General features: G+C 44.4%; 1 protein-coding gene across 1 annotated transcript; it reads right to left on the bottom strand.

Moving 5' to 3' along the window:
• Nucleotides 1–923: 923 nt before the first annotated feature.
• Nucleotides 924–15,381, bottom strand: LOC100744428 (protein drumstick). Its single transcript, XM_024370875.2, has 3 exons — nucleotides 14,828–15,381; nucleotides 9,000–9,605; nucleotides 924–5,416 (listed from the first exon to the last, which is right to left on the bottom strand). The coding sequence occupies exons 2-3, from the start codon at nucleotides 9,227–9,229 to the stop codon at nucleotides 5,401–5,403; spliced, it is 246 nt and encodes an 81-aa protein (XP_024226643.1). The 5' UTR covers nucleotides 9,230–9,605; nucleotides 14,828–15,381; the 3' UTR covers nucleotides 924–5,400.
• Nucleotides 15,382–23,450: the final 8,069 nt, after the last annotated feature.

The raw sequence follows: 23,450 nt of genomic DNA, 5'->3' as shown, positions 1-23,450 counted from the left end.
GGCTACGACTCATCAGAAACTCGTTTTAAATATACCACGATCTCGAGAACGGGACAATCAGAGACGACTTTAAATGACCCTGCGTTTCCATTTAAATCGCCCGTCCCGACGTGTTGATATTTCACTGTTCGAACATTATCGTCGTTGCCCCGTGATTTCGAACAGCTTCCTTGGCTAAATTGTGCGAGGTTCTGACGTTGAAAGCATCGTCCTGTCTTTCCTGCTTTTCACTTCGCTATTATGGACCTTATTTTTATCTTTTCCTTCTTTTTTTCTTATTACTATCGTACTTTGATTCGGTGTTTTATTAATATAGTTTTATTTATCTCCGACATTGAATTTCGTCGGTACAACGTCGTAGCGCTAGAACTAAACAACCAAAGCACGAAGTTGTAGTCAGCTATAATTTCTCTTCCTTGAAACAAAGAGAAGTTGTAGATAGTCGAGACCTACCTACCTACGATCCGTCAGAGTGTTGTACACCTTCGCAAAATCCTTCCTATTCGACTCGTCCCAGCAAGAAAGAAACGCGACCTGGGCTGCGTAGCGATGCATAGATCACCGTCAAAACCCTCGAACAGATCGAAACGGAAGAGAGAAAGAAAGGAAGCGGAGGTGGAGGCTGCTGGGTCGAAGTCGTCCATCAAAAGACCCTGAGGGGCCCATTAAAATAATTCAATTAAACGGACAACAAATCAGCCTCGGTTCGAGCAGAGATGCGAGGCATCGGGATGAACATGGTCATCCGATAACTTTCATCGGCTGGACTCGTCGGCCATGGAAAAAACGATGGGACGGCGGATTTCGTGAAAATGTGCTCGCTCGCGCTCGCGCGGCCCGCACAGAAGAAGAAGAAGAAGAAGAAGGAGAAGAAGGAAATAAAGGCAAAAAAAAGAGAGAAAAAAGAAGAAAAAAGTGCGGAACAGCGTTTTACGACTTGGCAAAATTTATTGGTAGGCCGGTAGGGTGGGACGTGCCCACAAGTACAATGCGATTCCCCGAAAGCACACGGAGAGGTGTCACGCATACTCGTGTCGTCTTATCTCTCTTCGAGAGAAAAGCAACAGAATCACCTCTCGCTCTCTCTCTCTAGCTCTCATACGTTTTCTCACACTCTTTCACGCACACATACGTTCTGTCTGTTTTTCACATTGTCACCGGGCTGACCGTGCGCCTCGGTTCACTTGTAAAGCTAGCGATACAGGAATATAGATATAGATACACGTTACAATATATAATTATAATAATTATAATATAATATATAATAATATATAATATAAAATATAATAATAACATTATTATCACTTCTATTAATCGGTAAAAACGTGAATACAGCTTCTACGGGGATCGAGAGGCCTATCGATTGGCTACGATGCGCATTGACTAACGACTATTCATTTTTTTCAGTTTTCTTCCATAACGTTCGTCCAATAATTAATAATTATATAATAATAATAATAATAATAATACGCACGTGATAATCGCGTTGTTCGTAATACGATACAATATTAGAAAATATAGCGATAAATTGTCATTTTCAAGGTATATACAAAGCGCGACTTTGCTTTCTTTCCTTTTTTTTCCAACTTCGTTCCTCTTCTTTCCCTAACTTCCGTTCCGTTCCGGAGAAACAGGTCTCCCGAGAGGATGACAGTCGAATTTAATACAATTTCAATATCTCAAGGGATCGAGTCGAGTTTTTTATAGCTTTCTGTCGATGTGATCGCCGCAGACTTTCGACGCTGACGAACAATTGACCGATCGATCCATCTCGAGCATCCTCGAGACGTCGCAGCTTACGAAAGTCGGAGTCGTTCAAATAATTATTTTTACTTCTCATCCACGCCGTGTGTAAGTGTTTAATTTACAATGTGGACGCGTTAAAACTAGTCCCGGAAATTTGTCGATCGCGACCGACACGCGACCGTGTCAGAATGTATCCCTAAGAAGAAAGAGAAAAAAAAGTAAAAGGCAGCTGTGCAGCTCGAGTCGCGTGTAATACATCATCCTTTCAGGGAAGTATGAAATTTAAATTTTACGCAAAGTAATTATATTTTGATCGAACGTCCGGTGACGGAAAAAAGAAATAGTTGTTTCTTCGTCTATGGCGGTCTGGTTAAATACATTGTAAGATGACTGATGATTGTCCTGAATTTTGTACCTTTGATATTTCTTTTTCGTCCATTCGACAAGCACACGATCTTCGTCGAAAACTAATCTTGAAATTAATAGAAAAATATCCTTGAAGTAGAAAGCCAAGAATAAGACCTTGAGACCAAAAATTACCAATGACATCTTCAATGGATTCGAACGTGCCTGACCGGTTTCCGTTTTCTCCCAACGCTTTTCCCAACGCCGATGTTCAGCAACGAAGCCACGAGAAAGGTTACGAAGACGAAAGAACGATACGGTCGCGCCAACGGCCGTCCAGTCTAGGAAACGCTCGATAGCAATCGATCACGCCGTTCTCGATCGAACGGCCGAGGTTTCGTATCCGCGCGAAATCGAAGAGACACTTGCAGAGTCGACGGTTCATCCACTGGAAACCGATTCCAGCTGACTGCTATCTGCGTCAGCGGACTCGCCTTGTTTCACATTTCCAAGGTCGTCTGGTCGCGTCTCCGGCTAGACGTTGCTTCGCTCGCGATTTCGGTTCGCCTTGGTACGCTATGGGACCACCGAGATATCTTGATTCGATTCTTCCCGTTGGATCGCGTTGAATCACGCGGAACCGAGCCCTCGAGACGACTCGGCTGTGATCCTGATGGCCAGATGTTGATGTCGGGCGAAGAACGCGTCGCTCCAGGCTTGGGCGTGGTCCCACGGTAGCATCCGGTCCTCAGCAGCATCTTTGAAGCGGGTTATTACGCGGCCTAATTTGGAACTCTAGCCCGAGGTCCTCGTGTAACACTGTTGACACGGAGCCTTCCTTTTTTCTCCGCTTGTTGCCACCTGCTCGTGAAACGAGCGGATCTTCCAATTCAAATTAGCCGCTTCTGGGCCAACGTGAATCCCAATCGGCGATTCCGAGACCCCTTTGATATTGAAATTCAAATTTTTCGATGCTTCGTTCGCCGGATTCGTGGCCCTCGACAGGCCTTTCTTTCGTGCGATTAATCAATCTGATCTTTTAATTTATTTCTGACCACCTTTCCAAAGATTCTCGTGCGTGTTACAGTTCCTTTAATAGTTTCCGATCGAAAGTTTCGAATTTGGTAAGGCGAGAATGGCAAGCGATGAAATTTCGATCTTACGGACGAAAGCGTGCGATGATTTTCTTCGTACGACCTTGGCCTCGTTGCTCTGTTCCCATGGATGCTCGAACTGAATTACGGCGGCTTTGCTTTCCATGATTAAGATGTTACTTAGCTCGGTCGGGAGAAAGCAGGAACCACGGGCGAGTAGATTTTTCGAGATAACGAAAACTGGTTGGGCATATACTTCGTGTTCTTCGAACGTGTCGCTGATAACGAAGTTAGATTTCCCTGTCTGCCTTTCCACGATCTTATGCAACTCCTGACTATCCTTCACCGGCGGACATTCGTTAAACACGTTCAAGTAGAACGATTTCGTTTCTTATCTCGCACGTTCTTCGAATTGTCGAGAAATTTCGATCGAGGAATGCTTGAAATACTCTCGAAAGATCATAGAGATCCGTTTAACGAATGTGAAACGTGTCGTGATCAGATCTTCGGTATTCTAACCTCCAGCTCTCGTCTTGGTGTGAATTCAACGATTCGATTAATTTGATTTTGCATGGAATCCTCGGGAGCCTCGTGCCGATGAAATTCTAACACGGTTGACACCATTGACGTGATTCTTCTTGTTTTGTTTCTGTCTCTCCATGTCTTTTGTCGCGATGAAAAGTCTCGATGACTTGCTGTGGCTGGCGTCTAGGTGTCTAGGCTCGGAATACGGGAAAGTGGCAGAAGCGAAAAAAATAAAAAAAAAAAAAATAAAAAAATAAGAATAATCGGAGAAGCGGAATGAAGGAGCGAGAAGCGAGGTTCGTAAGACAGGCGAGGAGACGATCAGTAATTACGGAACTGTTTCCCTTGCGACTCAGTAGGCTGACGCGCTGCGTCTTTTCGAGTTGATTAATTAATCGATCGACTCGGAATACCGACAGACGGACAACGAGAAGAATGGACGCGTGATCGGGTCAAAAGATTCTCGGAATTTCGACGTGGATTTTTATTTTCATCGTTGGATCGTTGTCGAGAGCTTTTTTTCTATCGTTTTTCGTGTCACGCTCGTTCTCCTTTCGTTTCTTTCCAACGCAAGGTGTCTGAACATTTACCGAGTTCAGATCTCGTTCTTTCTACTGATTTTTCTTTCGTTTCTTAATTTTTGAATAGGACTGGAAGAAGAATAATTCAACATAATTCACGATTGACTCGATGTAAAGCAAGATTTCCAATTGAAGAGACGTTCCTGTGTTACTATCTAGAAACTAATTCTTTCTGAACAGAACGGCCGACACGTTATTCCGTTTCTACATTTCATTTGCACGCTCGTATGTAGAAAATTCCATCGTCGTACGTTTATGTACATACGTACAGACTTCGTCGAAATTCCAAAAAATATTTGTTGAACCACGACCAGGCGGCATGAAACTAGCCTAATCAGAAACAGAGAGAAACGCGTCTCTACGGGAGAAGATTTAGGATATTAGTTGGCCGGATGGCTTCTAGTACCTAGAGTAGCCATTCGAATAGCCATTTGAGTAGCCGTTGGAGCCCTTGTAGGGAACAGAGTGTATGCTCCTGGAACAAAGATGGTCGAAATCGGAAGATGAGGAAAATTCTCTTCAAGAAGTTGTCTGCTTCCTCTCCCTCTCCCTCACTTTTTTTTCTTCTCCTAATTAGCAAATCAAATTCCACCGCTTCGCGATTAGCGAGGGGGGCTGTTGTGCGCGCTCGTGTTAGTATCAGTAGAAATTAGAAGGCGATAAATGCGATCGTGGATCGTCGATCGTAGCAGAAACAGCGGAAGAATATCGAAAAAGGTGGATAGCGTTGATAGAAGTGTAGATCTTTTATAGCATGCTGGGTGTGTTATATCCTTCCTTGTTCTTTTTTCTTTATCTCGTGGTGGCGGTAGCAATGCACGGAATGGATGATCGTGCGTTGTTCTCGCTATTGCGACAGGGATATAACGCGGCAAATTTTGAGTGACGAGTACGATAAAAAAGAAATAAAAAGATAATAGAAACAAGGGGGGAAGACTATTTAAGTATATATAAATGTCAAACGATAGAGAAGAACGTGGATTGCAACTTTTTGTTGTTATGGGCTGTTGTTGAGTTGTTAGAATTTCTTTTTGTTGATCATGTTGATATTGTTGTTGTTGCGTGTACATTGTGTGTGTGTCAAGGTGCAGGAGGTTCAGAGCTCCCGCTCACCGCCACCCACATCTACAACAGAACAGAAAACAAGACCACCGCCGTTACATACAAGGTATCCATTAGTATCCACCAGTATCGAAGATTTATTTTATCGCTCGCTCGTTCGAACGTGCGTGCGCACGCTCGCTGGCTCGCACGTTCCATGCGGAGGCAGCATTATTTCAGACTGATTTATGGGTCAGACTGATCTTCAAAGTGCCAAGACGGCGTCATGGGAGGAAGGACGTGAACTTCGCGGATCTACGCGGATTCCCTCTCTACCTTCTTCGTTTTCCTACGCGAAATTACCACGGTGAAGGTGACACGTTACCACTACGCAAGGCCAATATGCCGCGAAAAGGTCACGCGTGAAAATGACCCGGTTCGCTCGATCGTCGACGAAATTCAGATCCAAAGACAATTAGCCGAATTATCAAAAAAGTATTCTCTTCTCGTTGTGTTCAAAATCAATCGAGCAATCAATGATTTTCTAATACAAACTGATTTTCTAAAAAGTTGATTTCTCTGCTCTTCGTCCTTTCACTATTTCGTGCACGAATGCCAAATATCTCTTCTTAAATATTTTAGAACAATATTTTATGTATCTTTTTCTTCATATACCTTTATATACATTGTGTTCCTTCTACAGCTATTAATTTTTAGAGTTTTGCATTATGTTAGAGCGGAGGTTGCTACTAATTGTTAAGTGATTTACGAAGTTGCGAGACCGGTACACGATACGCCAAATCATTCTCGTTCCTGATAAGTAAATTTCGTTTTTAATGAAGCGATGTCAACCGCCGGAGATATCGACGTTTTTATTAACTCCATGGTATTTCCGTAAAAGCAGTAACTTTTTCGTTTAAATTATACCTTTATATATCATGCATTTTATGCTAGCTCGAGCATTCGAATTACTACGTTTAATATCGAACAAGAAGAATAACAGAAGTTTCGTCTCTCAGAATTGCTTGAAATACTGGTAATTTCAGTCAAATTAAAGTTGTACGTAAATCATGTAATTTTGGGGACTTGATTAAAAATTCCCAGCGATTTTAAATTTCAAATTCTTTTCTTCTTCGTATTAACAAAATCGTTTATTTTCTTTGCAATTAGCGAAATTGCAAGAAATATAATTGTTTATTGTTTATAGGATGGAACTAAAATGAAAAATGTTATCTAACAACACGCGAAGTATATATTTCATGAAATGGAAAGTGCGATTTCATAAACGAAGAAGTTTCCGCTTTTCGTATCAACGATACAAAACTTTATGGAAATTTGCATTGGTGGAAATATTTGGCTGTCAGTGTGCAAAAAATTACGATTATTAGGGGTGTATTTTATATTCGTTTGACGTTTCATAGCCAATTCATATTTGATTGCCGATTGTCGACGACCGACGGGTCGCGAAGTTACGTCCGGCTGGAGCGAGCGAACTTTCGCTTTTCAATTCTCACGTTTTATCGTAAAAAGCTAGCTATTTTCGCGAATATTTGCTAAAACCATGAAATTCGTTGTGCCAGAACACGTAAATCTAATTGACGAACAAAATTTATCTCGAAATATCTCGCCACTAGTCGAAACACGTAATAATACGTCTTGAAATAGAAAAAACTTCGTTATTTCACAGAATATTGCATAAAATTATCCATCTTCGATATTTTACCGTACTTTTAAAAATTCGCATAGAACGGGACTACGAAATTTCACGAGGTAAACCTTTTCGCATGGAAAGTGCGGCGAAAGTTTCAAACGTCAAATTCTTAACCATATTTCTCGTTTTATCGAATACGAAAAATATATTTTTATTTTGAACGAACGTGTCTGTGCTTCGTTCGACGACGATTATTCTCAACCGAGTTTCTCGACGCGATTTCGCATTGAAACGACGATGGTTCCGTCATGATGGGAAAGGAAAAGGATTGACGAATCGTCGGTGGGAAATCATCCAGCAGGATGAATCACTAAATGAAGTACTGTCTTCGTTGGATTATACTTTTTCGTCTTACAAAAGGTCCTACTGGTGACCCGACCGGTTTTCGAAGTGGTCCCTATGTTCTTGCTCGCTTGGGTCAATACACAATATGCGCGGCTAGTTCGTTTTAAATCGATAGGTTTCGAACGAATGCACTTTCGTCGTATTTTACCAACTAAACGGGACTGAGAATCGAATGGAACGGAACTACCATCGAAATTTCGGGAAACGACTCGCTTCGAAACGTTATAACGTTGAATTTATTCGTTATTTCTTTGTGGAAATGCAATTTATGTTTCGTTTAAAAAGTTCCTTCGGTAATATTGCCTTGCTTTTATTACCGAAACGTGATTTTTGTTTTACATTTTGAAACAAATGTACGAGAAGAATTTAACGACTGTATTTAAAGAAAATATTCGACGAATAACAATGTTTGACTATGCTAAGACAATTCGGCAGAAACGTCAACTTCTGTAGCTGAGTTTTTTTTCGCGAGTTTTAACTTTTCCTTCGGATCACAATTTTATCACCGAACCTACGTTTATAGTTATCGGAAACGCGAACATTCTTCTGATAAATTTTCGAAAAACGATTATGCCTGTTAATTTTTCTTTCACATGACACTTGAATTTTGCAACGTATCGAGGTTAATACTTTAGCGTTAGAAATCATCGAAACGACGAACAGTTTAACGAAAGGAATCGGAAAAAATTTGTTAAATCACTCCGCTTATCTCTTTGTCATATTTCCACAAAAATTTTTTAACGCGAACACTGCTATACGGCTATCGGCGCAAACATCGCGAAAAAGATATCGATTTTTCATGTTAAAACACAAATTTCAACATTTTCTGACCGGAATTTTATCAAGGTATTCGAGAACATCGATTCGAGTACGCCCGACACGAAAGATATCGATTTATCACTGTTCGAACTTTACGTTACCGCACTTCACGTTCAAGAACATTCGCGACGGAACACGAATCGAGCACAGACACGTCTTTCAGCTACTGTCAATCTTCGAACGAGCCGTAGCGATCGGTTTTTCGGGACCAGCTCCGAGAAAGTGACCGCGCGATAGACACCAGACGTCGAGAAACACGTCAACGAAATTCGTCTTCAGACACCAGGATCACGTCGAACTTCACCACAATCTCTCCTCGAAATGGCCACGAGTTCGTCGAGTCTGTCAGTGTCACGGGCACGGTGCGCGACCTTTTCAGCTCGCACTAGTTCATTCATAATCATCACTCGATGCAACTTGCTATCGCGACACGGCAATCCACGATCAACCACATCACCACGGGACCGAACGAACAAAAAAAAAACATAAGAAAAAGAAGAAAAAGAGCAGAAAACAAAGTATAAGAAAGACTACTGCACTGTTAACCCGTAGAGAGACGAAAAATAGCGATCCTGGGTCTGATGGACGTCTGGTCAGCGCGAAAATCAACCACGGAATTAGTCCCGTCGCCGAGCGGCGAATTAGAACAGACTCGATAAAAAAAATGTTCATATGTACGTATATACGTGTCTCTATATATGTATCTACATATACACGGATATATAATAGAGGCATATAACAGACGTATGCACGTACATAGATATTTAAAAGAATATTCCGGGCGAAATGTACCTGTGTTGCTTGAGGTTATCCTGTCGCTTGAAGGACTTTCCGCAGACCTCACAGGTGAAGGTCACGTCGTCCTTATGGCTGCGCTCGTGGATCATGAGGTTGTAGGGCTTCGTGAAGCGCCGCTGGCAGTACTTGCAGACGAACTCTACCGTGCACTTGGCGCGCATCTTCTGCCGGCGGCCGAACTCCCTGCCGTGCCCCTCTGTCTCCATCGGCATTATCGCGAACATCCTTATAAATTCCCACCGCTCCTTCTCTTGGTCGACTCTCTGTCTCCTTTCCCTCTACCTCCTCTCTCGCGGTCCTGCTAACGCCTCGAGTCACTCCCTCCACCAGGTTACAAGCCTATAACGGCGTCTCTGTCCCTCTTGTCCCGACAAGGGGCACGTTTTCTCTCTTTCACCGAGCTTCCTCTCTCCTTTTGGTCCCTCTCTCACGATGCTCTCTCGGTGTCGCTCTTCTCCTCCTGCGCAAACCTAGTCCCGACCGGCTAACTCCTGCGAGTGAGATCACTCGGCCTGTACCTCCTCGCGGGAACACGCTCTCTCTCTCTCTCTCTCTTCTTTTTTTTCGTTCTCCTTCTTTTTCTCTCCTAGCTCTCTCTACCTGCGGGAAATAAAGGAGCAATGATTTTCGGATCGATTCCCGGAGACGCGACCGCTCGATCCGCGCTGCATGGCAACGATTAGGTACCGGAATGGTACCTAAAACCCGGCGGGGACAAGCGACGCGACGTCGTTGCGATTTTAAAACGGTGACGCTTTGCGGCTCGGAAAGATCGTATTTTTAATAGTACCACGCAGACGAGCGTGCGATCCCACCGTTGGCAATGCGCAGACGCACGTCGTCACCGCTGCGAAATCGCAATCACATCGCTCTTTTGTATCGAGGTTTGAGGATTTCTCATAGAAATGCGAAATAGTCGTAACGATTGCGTAGCAGATTCTTCTATGCAACCGATGATTCCTAACGGACGTATACTCGAACGAGGGATATTCCCAATGAAGATTTCGCATTTTTACGTGATTCCAATTTACGGAATTTTGATGTTGCTGATCGTGCAACACAATGGCAGCGAAAGATCGACGGAAGTAAAAAATTCGTAAGATGGAGATTGGTCCACCGAATGCGTTGGTGGTATTGCATCATTAGATATACGAACACGCCAAATTATATCGGTGATGTGGTGCGATTCGACGAGTTTAGCTGTGATGCAAGCGATCGACGCGCCGTCGATTTCGCAGTAGTAACGCTGTATGATTCGACAGGCACATGGGTATTTTCCACGAAGAACGTTAAGAAGAGGTTGCTCGAAGGTACTTTGGCTGGGGTAGGGGCATCTTGAAAGAATCGCGCTTTACCGAGATACGCAGTTTTGCTTGGAATCGTGCTTAGAAAGTTACCTCGAACAAGTAGTGATAGTAAATGATTACTTGTACAGTCTCCGAGATGAGGTTCGAAGCAATCGAGAAACTTACTAGTATGGGATTAATGAAGCACGCGGTGCATCTCCTTGGACAAGATTCGATCTCGTTGATCCATGAAAATCGTAATTTTGCCTGTAGACTGAATACGAAGATGGTCGAAGAATTAAGCGAAGGGAAACGAACGTAAAGATGTGTCGACTTTCGAACGAACAAGACAGAAACACCACTATCCTCGACGTGCTATCCTTAGAACGCTAACAGCTTTTTTGACACGTAGCAGATTGACACGTAGAAACGCGAATCCTTTTGCGTGAAAACTTGAGAAAGAAGTACTATGTTTCTGAACGTTTCATCCCGTAGAAACTGGTCTTAAAACTTACGAATCGTATAATCAAATCAATCCTGTTGTACAAACTACGGTTTCCAAATAACTTTATCGCTAGAAACGGCGAGACTGTCAGCGATGCGGGCTGTCCATCGGGTCCTCCGCTCTTCGACGTCTGCTGTCCGACTAGTTACAGAAGAGTGGAAGAAGGGGTGTTCGGAAGTAACGAAGCAAGTTAAAAACGAACGCAACGCCGGAGGAAGCTTATTGCTCGGCGAGTCGTCGAAAAGAGAGGTCCCGCGGAGTGGAGAGGCAGCAATAAAAAAGGCCCCCGGGGTCTGATCGCGGGGTCCGCCGCGGCCATTGTGCAGGAGCCACGTCCGGTGCTACTGGTAGCACAAGGTAAGCACACGGCGCACGCTCGAATAAAGTGGCGTGTCCGAATGAGTAATAAGCGTGGCTGGGCGTATCCCGGTTGGTTAGGCTGCCTAACGGCGGTGGGGCCTAATCGGAGCTGCGTGTTACGCACGAATCTGCTCTACCCGCTTTTTGCTTTCCGCCTCTCCGTTTCGTTTCAGGCGAACCGCCAGATCGGAGCACGCATCCGTGATTCGTCTATTCGAGATTGCGTGTAGCCGAAGAATTCCAATTATTCTCACAAAAATGTCGCCCTTAGCTCAGATATGCTTCGACGTTTCTCTCTTACGATATCTCTGAATATTTCTCTGCCATTTGGAGTTTGAATCAAACGTATTTTACGCCCGGCTTATCACCAATTCGTAACATCGATGATTCATGGGTATGACGTGAAATTTACGCGATTCTGAATCGAAAAGGGGAAAGTTTATTCTTGGAATTTACTATTATTTACGCCACCTACTTTTGGTTTAACATCGGTGTTATATAGCAAGGGGTTGATCGTCGGTTCACCGGCTATAAATGCAATTGCGTTATACTTTAGTATATTTTAAACGAATTTTGAAGTTCGATTGAAAATAATGGAGTAGAATGGCAGTCTCGATCGAAGAGGATCTCGTTAAGTAGAATAGTCCGATCGATAGTTCGTTCTCGATTTTTCTGTATAGTCTATCTCGTTCGTCCTTTTCTATCGTCGCTGCTAGATTATCATTCTGAAATTCTACGGTATTCACCTTAACTTCTAACATTCGGAGCAACACAAATTTTTCCTTGCACTTATGGGTTCTTTTAACGTTGATCTTCCGAATTGAAACAATTATACCGATTTTCTTTTTTCTACCTTCCTTCCGAATTCTTCCAATATCTATCGGAAAACGAAGATTCTTATTTTGAAATCTCTAGAAATTTCTATCACGTTACTCGATATTAATTTTATCAGAAGCAATCATCAGGCACAATGTCGAAGCTCGTGTCAATAGTCAAGTTCGTCCATACGCCTGTCGTAATCAAGAGGTCAAAGCTAATGTATGATAATGTATGATAATAGGATGTATATGGAAGCCCGCAGTTATGATCGCGTAGTACGTCGGAGGTATCTGCGAATGAACCTACCCACGCAAATTATGTAGCCATATAGAGGTGAATTTTACGTTATCGACGGACGATCTTCGTTTACCTTGAGAAATACGTAAGAAAAGTGAGCGAAATGCCATTTATTCTTATTCCGTCCGATCTTGCACGTTTTTTCCACTGGCTGTTTCTCTAAATTGGAAAATATCAAGCGTGTACGCTCGAAGGTTAAGAATACCGGTATAGCTTTTATGGACGGGGTCCTTCGCGCGGTCACGACACTGTCATCGTAAAATACGATTTCGATTCATCGTAAGGAATAATGGAGTTGTTTAGGGGGCTGTGAGGAGAATAAAATCATAGCGTTAAACCGGGCAACTGAGATTTCTTAATCCTGTTAGACACGCGTGCTGCAATTCGATCAGGCTGTCGCGTTCTAAGAACACCGATGCTAACGCGTGTTTCACTCGTGAACACGGGCACGTCCCACGAAAGTTAAAGCGTACTTGTCATCCGCCGAAAGTTATCGTTTCGGATCGGTCGTGGAAACGTGGTCGTGATTCGCATGGATATGCGACTGCTTCTTTTCGGCGGGAAAATTACGCTTCTTAGGTAGCCACGAGTCTATCGCGGAGATTTCAAAGTATGCAGTGTTAGATCGTATGGAATGGCCGACTTTTCCACTAAATACTACGCTGTTTAGAAACAATGCCACCGTTTAACCATGCTCTCTCACGATCCAATCTCTCGCCATCGTCTCACAGTCAGAGACTATTCTGAGAACTCGTTCAAATCCTATGCGTCCTACATCTATCTCGGAAGACAGTCGTTTCAATCGACTCTGATAACCATAATCGCTGCTTAACCCCTCTTAATACCGGTACAAACCCTGCAAGTATTTCCCATTGATCGTCAGAAGCACCTAATCCGCTTAAAACTCCAATTAGGTCAAGCTGCGTTAATGGCGCGGAATTTTCCACGTCGCTTTCGTAACGAGTCATTGACCTTACAAGAGCAACTGGATTGTCAATCGCAGCTGCGATATTCCAGTTACGAAGATTCATACCGATTAACCCCTCGTCCAAGGGTCAACGTTAAATATTCCACCCCCAAGGAACTGGCAACGTGCTGGAGGGTTATCCTCGGCCCTGGCGATCTCATTCCTCCGACAGAAGCGTTCTTTCGGAAGGGAAAGGGATTGCCTCGCGACTGTCGACGAAGACAAGAGGTTCCCGCGTTTACGCTCGGTCCCTCGCGAGCAAAAGGACGGAGGGCACGGATGAAGAGGCAGCCAATCAAAGAGAGGACGGAGTGGAGCCAACCAAGAAGCTCGCCTCGACGTGCGTGCACCCGTTCTCGTATGTATAGAGGAATAAAGAAGGGAGCAGTAGCCTTCGTTCGTTCGTCGGTAGCCAACCAAAGAGAAGCTGCTACTGTGCACCGCCCTACCGCCGACTACCGGTTTTCGGCCAGTCGCTACCGAACCTCCAGAGAAATCCACCAAGCGGAACCACACCCTCCTCCTCTGGATCGACGTGGTACCCTGGTACTGGAAAGTAGCGCGGACTCAACCTGCAAGGGCTTGTTCGTCTTGGAAGGGCGATTCCTTATTACAATTCTTCCCTGGCATCCAATAGGGAGGGAAATGCCGAGACGATCGATGGCGAAGCTTTTGGGACGTTGGATCGATCGAAGGGTCGACCCTTTTGCGGTCAACCGGATCGTACTCAGCGACTTAGCTTTGAAAGTTGTTGGCTCGTTATCGAGTTAGTTGGATATAGTTTGATCAAGGGGGTTGAGAATGTTTGCGAGGGTGAACGATCGAAAGAATGCGAGATGTGAATGTCGGGATTCCTACCGTTGATAGAAACTTTCGATAAAAACTTTGAGAGAAAGGGTTGATTACGAGATTTCCATCGATGAAGGATCGAGAAATTAAGTATTTGGAAAATGTCAAGGGTATATATTGGATTAAGACTATCGTCCGGATATTATAATTCGTTCAATCAGAGTACGCGGGACAACGAATTCGAACCTAAGCCACTAGTGGTTAGGTTTCGAATCAATCACGTTTCTCCAAACATAAAAAAAAAGCTATTACACCAATGGCACTGGTTTGAGAGCGTTCGACGAATAAAAGATTCGGTACCGCGTAGCCTGGTAGCCAATCAAAATGAACCAGCTACCGTGTACCGCCCTGTGGCACGCTACCGGTTTTGGGCCAGTCACCACGAAGACTCGAGAGACATCAACGAATGTGGACCACACCTTTTCCCGCCCGCGCGTTTCCAAGTGCAATGAAGCGCGAACCAACAGTCACGAATATTAATTCGATAAGAATGAAAATCGAAACAAATTATACGAGAAAGGGAATTACGGATAGTTAAAAATATTCCAATTTTAGGGCCTGTAGGATAAAAGATATTCTGTAAAAAGACCAAACAGTATCAAACTATTACGGTAAATAATGTAAACAACGAAGATGGAAAGGTGTCATCGGTGAATTTTCATCGTATCGCGCGAGAGCAAACTGTCACGAGCAAGAGGAGGCCGTGACCAAGAAAAAAAGTGACGAAAGACGCACTTACCGGTCGAAGTAGAAAGCACACGCTTCGTAGTTCCCTCTGAGGACGCGATGTTTGCCGGACTTCTGGTCAAATAAACGTCCCTTTGAAATTTCTTTGGAACTGGTCAGCGAATATGCGTGCGTTTGTTATCCGCGTAGGGGAACGAGGGAGTGTGAGAAAGAAAGGGAAGAGAATCCTTGAAAACTGGTTGGAGACGTTGAGATTCTCTATTGGATTCTCTATCGAACGTGTGTCGGGATGCTGTCTTCCGGGCTGACAGGTCTGGACCGTTTGGGTGCGCGGCGTCGACTGAAGCTCCGTTTGCCCGCTCGGTTCGCTGGTAGCCCGAATAGGTAGGCACACCAGAAGACGGTAGGATGCCGTGTGTAACCGCCAAAGGTCTCCTTCGTCGTCGTCGTCTCGCTTCTTCTGGTTGGAGGACCGGGAGACACCTCCCTACCGAACCAACTCACCGATGCCCACCAGTTGTGTCGTTTCGTTCGTGTGAGCCTCTCTTGATTCTACCAGAAACGCTTCAGGATCTTCCTTCCTTGAACAACGTTGCCACTACTAGTAGTAGTAGGACTATAAAAGTAGTAGTAGTAGTAGTAGTAGGAGTAGTAGTAGTAGTAGTAGTAGTAGTAGTAGTAGTAGTAGTAGTAGTAGTAGTAGTAGTAGTAGTAGTAGTAGTAGTAGTAGTAGTAGTAGTAGTAGTAGTAGTAGTAGTAGTAGTAGTAGTAGTAGTAGTAGTAGTAGTAGTAGTAGTAGTAGTAGTAGTAGTAGTAGTAGTAGTAGTAGTAGTAGTAGTAGTAGTAGTAGTAGTAGTAGTAGTAGTAGTAGTAGTAGTAGTAGTAGTAGTAGTAGTAGTAGTAGTAGTAGTAGTAGTAGTAGTAGTAGTAGTAGTAGTAGTAGTAGTAGTAGTAGTAGTAGTAGTAGTAGTAGTAGTAGTAGTAGTAGTAGTAGTAGTAGTAGTAGTAGTAGTAGTAGTAGTAGTAGTAGTAGTAGTAGTAGTAGTAGTAGTAGTAGTAGTAGTAGTAGTAGTAGTAGTAGTAGTAGTAGTAGTAGTAGTAGTAGTAGTAATAGTAGTGGTGGTAGTGAAGAGAAACGTAGAAGAGGAGGTAAGGATCGAAGGATCGCGGAGGAGGAACGGGAGCAGAAGAAGGAAAAGGAAGAGAGGGCTAAACGAAGAGGAAGACGCGTTTCTTATCCTCGGAACTTGTCTCTCTTTCCTTCTGGTGTCCTTGTCTGACCAGTCGCCGAATAGCAGCGTGGTTATTCACAAATCCTTCGACGACGCGGCTTCCTGAGCTCCTGGGATAGTGGTCATCCGCCCTCCCCTTGCTCCAACTGTTCCTCAAGTTGCTCCCTCTCTTCCACGATCCCTTCCACCGGGGTCCGATAGGACCGCCCTCGTAACCGTTGGATCAGAGAGCATCCCTCTTCGCCCACGCGATAGACCCTTTTCGAAACGGTCTTCCCACTCTTCGAAGAATACCGGCCAAGAGTTCTTTCGTTTTCGCCCTCTCTCTGCATGCCTGCCCCCCGCGGGGGCGGTAGCTAGGCCAGAGTACAAAGGAGGTAGCGGTGCTGGCCGAGCCACCGCGACTATTACCCATTTACCGATCTCTCTGATTTTCGTCTCCAACCGCGAAAATTTGTTTCCCGTTTCGGCAAAAAGAATCTAGCCTTAGAAGCTAAGCAAATTTGTCTGGAACGCGGCGTGAAACGCCAAAAGGCAGTACGCCGGTGTACGTGTCACAGCTTTGGACCTGTCGCCTTTGTCGTCGAACAGCGGCCAAAACGAGTTCGCGTCGTGTGTCAATCTGCTCGCCCACGCGAAAAAGCGGATCAGCTGGAATCGGTTCCTGGAAGAGGATCCGCGGCAGCGGTGATCTCTTTGTCTCTATCGAGGCCTCTCTCGAGGCCAGAAAGAGTGACGCTGACGAAGGTGTGGGAGGAAGCGGAGGTGGAAGGAGCGTGCAAGAACGAAGAGCGGGGGCTGACGCGATGCCGCGGGGGTTCCCAGGGCACGTGGGAAATGCACAGTAGTCGATGTCAATCCCCCCACCAGCCGGCGGCCAGCGTGGGTCCTGTCGGTCCCCGTCGGACCCCACTACGGCCCACTGCGGACCCGGAGAGCCATCGCCAGCGTACAGGGTACCGCCCAGCGAGATCTCGCGGTATCGCTTCATTGGACGATTCAATGGGCTATCGCCTCCTTCGCGAGCCACCAGGATGATCGAGTGGTGGAAAAATTCCACGGGAAAGGCTGGCGGATCGCGTGGAAGAAGGAGCGACCGAAGAAGACCAGTGAGCGATCGGCAACAAAGAGAACGCCGACGTACCGCTTGGAATCCGATTGTAGCCACCGGGCAGCGTCTCCACGCCGGTCCGGACCGATCTAGCCGAAGATGAAGACGACAACGATGACGGGGAAAAGACGTTTCCAAGGGCTCTGTCCGACCCAACTTCTTCGCCGCGTCTGATCTCTTCGATAGGAATATTTAGGGAAGCAAAATGAAAACCGGCATCCGCGAGCAAAGGATTAGGTTTCTTCGAGATTTCCCTCGCAGATACGCGTGGAAATCGATGACAGCAATTCCGATGCTGACACAGCTAGAAATTTATGGGAATTTATGACAGCCACTGGGCTACAGCCTTAATGAAAAACGGTGACGAAGGCGATCGCTTCGGCCACTGTTGTTCGCGCGATGGTCATTAATTCCGTCGAGATGGATCCCTCGAGAAATTTGAGACATTCGAATCCTATACCGAATTCCTTTGAAGATCGAGCAGGGTACGTTAGAAAATAGATAAAGCGCGGGTGAATTGATTTTTGCCCGTTATCGCCTGTCATTCCAATTGCCAATCCGTTGGACGTCTCTTTTCATTTCTCTCATTTGAAAATTTCCATAAATTTGCAAGTATTAAATCGCAAATTGCATCGTACGAGTTCTAGGATCGATACGTATCGTCGACGTTATATCGTCGATATTGTACAAAGATGCCGAGAACCATGAAATATTGAAAATGTTATCGATTGTCGGAGGGCACTCTTAGATAACAAATTCTGCAATTGTAATCGTTCTCACACAGACTGCTAATTTACGTGGATCTTTGTAAAATTTGTTGTCGAGCAAAATGCCCGATATTGCGAGTCAAGCTGTAGACATATCGGAGGAATATTTCAGCAACAAAATTGAAAAATTCGACTCAAGATAGACTAAGAGCAGTCGCAGACAGCTTTCCTGAATAGATCTGTTTCCTTTGCAAGTAATCTAACGATTAAATGAATGGTGCTTAAATCGAAAAATTCTCTTCCCAAGCGTATACTTACGAGGAGATGGCGAACGAAGTTGACCGAAATATATCTTGCCATTGCTTGTTAATTAACGACCGTATGAGTTACGAAAAGTTAGCAGAACCGAGATAGAACCGGTCGATAAAACTTTAACAGACCAAAGGGTAAAACGGAACTTGTTAATAAAATCCTGGTCGTAACGAAGGGAAGTAATAAATCTTTTAAATCCCATAGAACGAAAACACGTTCAGATAAAAGAATGAAACGAGGAGAATGCGTCGGTCGACAAGATTGACAGGCGACAAACGTGTGATAAGGATGTTTACGGAGGACGTATTACCGAAAACTATGCAAACATCGATCACGAAGATAACGTTTTGGGCTTTTGGTTTCCTGTGCCGAGTTCAAAGAAGTATCCGGAGAAACTGAAAAATTGATCCTGTATGTAAAATCGATATATATCAAGTAATCTGATTTTTATTTGACCTTTAACCTTTTATTTAACCTGAACTGTCCTGCGATTAATCGCAATCCTGTAAAGAGTTTTAAAAGCTTCGTAAGCTTGATAAGTATCTAAGCGATCTAACCTCAATATCAGTAACAAAACTTGGCGAAGCTATCGTCTACCTTTAAGATCTTACATTTTTCGACTTAATAAGTTTCTCTCCTTTCGAATCGTGTCGTATCGTATATTCTCCTGCAACAACCGCGAACTAACGTAAAATGGGTTTAACAACACGTTGCAATAAATTAGCCTAGAAACATAAATGTAGTTAGAGAAAGTAAAACATATATTAACAACAAGGAATTTGAAGCAACGCGTTAATGATTTCTGCCAGAGGAAAGCAATACGAATAACGAATAATTTCCATGATCGTCGGACGCTGTTTGTTCGAATCTTTGCGCTTGTTTGCGCAACGGTGATCCCTTGTACATTACGTAATGAGAAATTTAGAAAGACGGCGTACGACTTGTGTGTCATTAGCGGCGGGATGACGCGCGTTACGTAAAGTTAAAATCAACTAGACGACTTAGGCTGGGTTATACATGAACTTTACCTGGTTTCAATGGACAGTAGAATAGGCCGCTGATCGGACCAAGCGTAAGTAGAACGAGCATTCGCGATGTACGGCGTAAAGATATAAGAGGAGACAAATATTTTATCGTATCAGGACCTTCGTATTATCGCTTTCGAAGGAATATTTCTCCTGTTACTAGACTTTTGCGCTTAATTTATGTACATGGTAATCCTCGGTACGATAGGCCGAGTAAATCTACTTGCTGCTGCCAAACTAAATGAATCCCGCTTAGTGGTTCGATTTGAAAGTCTCTATCTGATTATTCGTGCCATTTATTAACTCCGCTAAAGGCTAATAGAATCGTCGAATGAATAACAATAAATATATTTCATAAATAATTCCAGCTGGAGGTAAATATAAACTTTCTTCGTGTATTACTCGAATTGCACGATGGTAGACGCATGTCGTAACGATAGTATGGAAGAAAGATACTGAAAACTGACGGTATCTAACACGTAGCGTAGTAAGAAAGTAAGACAGCAGCTAATGTTACTTCTGGAAGCATATTGTCTCGTATTGCATCGCGTTGTCGTAACAACCGTCGACTTGGGACAAAAAGGAACGGAATATCGAGCTCGATGAACGTTTCGGAGTAACGCGTATTCGGTAAGCGGGGATAGATCACAGAGAGACCGCCGTGTTGGCGCAGGAAACGGAAACTGGCGGAAACAAAGGCCGGGCAAACAGACGGCATCCCATGGGGAATGTTACCAGGGCAAATAGCGCGCGTCCTCGCTATCGGCCCGGTCCGCGACAAATATTGTCACGTTCTTCTGGCACCAAGGGAAAAAGGTACTACGTGGTACATACCACGGCTCGTTTTCGACCTACGGGACCCGTAGGCCGATAGATTAGGTCCTAGCCACACGATACCGTGAACGCCATCACCTTCGCCCGTGGGCAGAGATAACGAGGAACGATCGAGACAGGTCCACGTCGAATTAGCAGGTAGGTCCCGAGCTTCAGCATCGACGAGGGTCTGGGGCTGGCTGCTACGCGCCCCAAACCTTTTTTTTTTCGGCCCTCCACGGATGTAGATGTTAGTGATAATATATAATCAGAGCGTGCACTTCAGTTTAGCGTATGATTACAGACTAAGCCCAATTAATCTTCCCCGATATTACTCGCTATTGCTTAATGATATCGGTCGCGTCCAAAGTCGAATCGTTCGACAGCCACGTGTGAATTTTTATGCAAAGAGACGAGATCTCGATAGGACTTTCTCCGAGAAGAAGTTATCGATGCTTTCGAAATCGCTTCGCCCGTGTGAATTTATTCGAGACTTAAATTGGATCGTATCGAGTCGATGTCCACCCGATGAAACGTCGCTTCTCTTCAGTTTCGATTTCACAGTTCGATATCGCTCGTTAAGTTTCCATCTATTCCAGAGAGTCTTCGTTGGCTTCGATCTTTCTATATCCGCCTATTCGAACATCGAACAGTCGAAAGATGATTAAGCAAGGAATTGATATTACGTATCCTAGCAACTGCCTGGCAATGTACTAACAGTGGTCGGACGAGTAATTTTTTTAAGTAAAATCCTTCGAAAAGCATCGATCTCGATCGTCGTGAACGAAGAAGGGATCGACCAGCGGAGGATTTTTTAGGCCACCCAGTCCGCGAAGCAGTCCGATATGTCTGAAAACGTTGTCAGACACGACGATAATAAGTGTCTCTCAGAATGGCGGCTACATCAAAGCTCCAGTCGCGTTGTTGGGTCGGCGCGAAGTCGCGAGTCGCAGATACGCAGACGCACCCAATGGCAACGCGTCTGTATGCATACGTCTCTGCTTCGTCTGCCTAATGGTTCTTTCACAATTGGTCGTTTCGCAATCGCGTGAATCCTTTTTACCGCCATGCGATTTCTCGATGGAAAACTCGCGCGATCCATTTGTACGCGCGTACGCGCCACTCTGCTCGCGATTGATAACGAACAGTGGATGGATTAGGCTCATGGTCGATGCTTTCGTATTCGTATTCTTATTATTTTTTCAAAAGAAACGAGAAAACTTGTGATTATTTATACGAGACATTCGGAACTATCCGGATGGTGGTACCGGATTTTGGTTCGAAGCAAGCGACATTTTAGTCGTTTTCGAGTTAAAGACAGAAATTGTTAGTCGAGTCGTAACACTGAAAATTGTCATGTTCTTCGGACTCTCAACCACTTTGCGTATCGTACTCGATCTTCGTCTAAGCGATTCGCCATTTTCTTCGCAACAGTACACGCATATAACGTAAACTTATTATAAAAGTATAAATTTATGCGTTTGCCAATTTTTGTTATTCGACTATTTTGCGTAAAATCAAATAGCAATTTACGCGAGACACAACGAGATTCAGAATACGATCTTTTACATGCCAATTTGTACTTTAACTTGCTGCGTAAAAACGAAGACGCGTGGTTTTGCAAAGTGTCGAAAATTGGATGTTTCAAATAGTTCAGAGTAAGAAATATAAATCGTCGAAACCTTTACGAGTTCCAGCGCACTCAAAGTGGAAATTTCATCCTAAATCTATTTAGAAATAGATCGGCGAAATAAAGAAGCTCCGTTCATAGAATTCTGTGTTTTACCAATATCAGTAACGTCGTTCTTCCACACACGCGCGCGCACACACACACACTCACAGATTATGTACTTTGTATTTTTACTCCACCGTCGGACGTTAACAAAGTACAATTCCATAATTGCGGCACTTTATTGTCCATCGTTATCAGTTGCACTCGTTAACAACTTAGATAAAGAGATTAGTTTCAAAATGCTCGCTGATAATCAAAATAGAACGCAACAGTTGAATCGTGTTGCGTGTTTTATCGAGACTCTATTAAAAGTTCTCAAAAGTAATTTTTACCTCTGCCGTACACACGTTTTCAATTAAACTATATTACTAACGCTAGATAAATGTTAGTTTCTTTATCTTTCAGTTGTAATATCCGCGTAACTCGGACTCGTTGCTCTACTATTTTTCCAGGCTCGAGCTTCTTCGTTCGTATTTTGCGCACGATCTCTATCGATCCTTTAGCCGTTATGCAGAAATCGTCGAATTAAATTATTCCCGAATATCGAAATATCCATCCCAAGACATCGTACGCTGATACGTCTCGCAAACGATAGGGAAATATTTCCGGGGCGTAAAATTTCTCGATCGGTCGCGAAGAACTCGATTTACATCGCTGTGAACGACGCTTAATCGAGAGCCTACGGAAAGGTACCACGAACAGTTCGCTCGCATAATGGGCATAGGGCGAACCCAAGAAGAATCGTGGACCAAAGCCGCACCTTGTGCTGGCCACGTAAGTATGCGACGTGCACACGTTATAATGCTACGCCCGCGAACGTACGAGGGAACTAAGGTTATTGCGACCACCGTGGCGCTCCATAGAGCACCGCTTTCACCTACGATCCTCCTCCACCCTCGTCTCGTTCGCCGATTTTATTCCGCAATTCGATCGTTCCGCGAGCCTGTCATCCTTCGTTCGAATTTCGATAACGATAAAGGGGACGCGATGCAGCGATTATTCTTCGCGTTCCATACGTCGTCTCTCTATCGTACGAATAATTCGAATCGATGCTATTCAACGTTTAATTTGTCCATGCCAGTCACATTGTAATACCTATGACCGTAATTGACTGTGAATTGGAACGCGTAGGAGCGTAAAGGCAAGCGTGCGCGTCTTGTGACTTTTCCAACGGAGATTTCACCATGCAAATTTCCCCGAAGCGCTTCGAAGACAGATAAGAAGCCCAGGTGTGTCTTTTGTTTGCCGATCGAAGGAATACTTTTGTCAGGTCGCCAAGATATCGTCCAAGTTTATAACTCGGCTACGCGTCTCTCGACTTTTATTTTCGCTGACCGAAATATTCGTCGAAACACGATGTATGTCGCATAAATTCTAATTCTTCTTATTAGAAACTAAAATCGATTTACCAAACCACTCGTATCGTTCCAGAGACGATGGCTGTCGTGCGAGAAAAACCAAAGGTTTGACAATGTTGTTTACCTTCGGCGTCCGGCGATGTTTCCCGTTGGCGTGTCACTTTCCCGCAGACGCTAGACGCTGCGTTTGCGTTTCGATATTTGAGCGCGCATCGATCTCTCGGCAAACGCGGTTTCTTCGTGACTTGCTCCGCGAGGTAAATCTGGTTTCCGCGAGAACACGACCGCGCGTTCGATGATTCGCCGACCAGCCACGGTACGCGAGTCCTACGTGACATAATGAAACTTGTCGCGCGAGATTCTTCCGCACGCTCTGCGACAGAGC

This window comes from Bombus impatiens, unplaced genomic scaffold, assembly GCF_000188095.3.
Source record: "Bombus impatiens unplaced genomic scaffold, BIMP_2.2 scf_1055, whole genome shotgun sequence".
Lineage (NCBI taxonomy): Eukaryota > Metazoa > Arthropoda > Insecta > Hymenoptera > Apidae > Bombus > Bombus impatiens.
Note: the sequence above shows the minus strand (reverse complement) of the source record. Positions and strands in the feature narration are given on the sequence as shown.

Coding starts and splice junctions, on each gene's coding strand:
- LOC100744428 (XM_024370875.2), bottom strand. CDS start 9,229: ATGTTCGCGATAATGCCGATGGAGACAGAGGGGCACGGCAGGGAGTTC.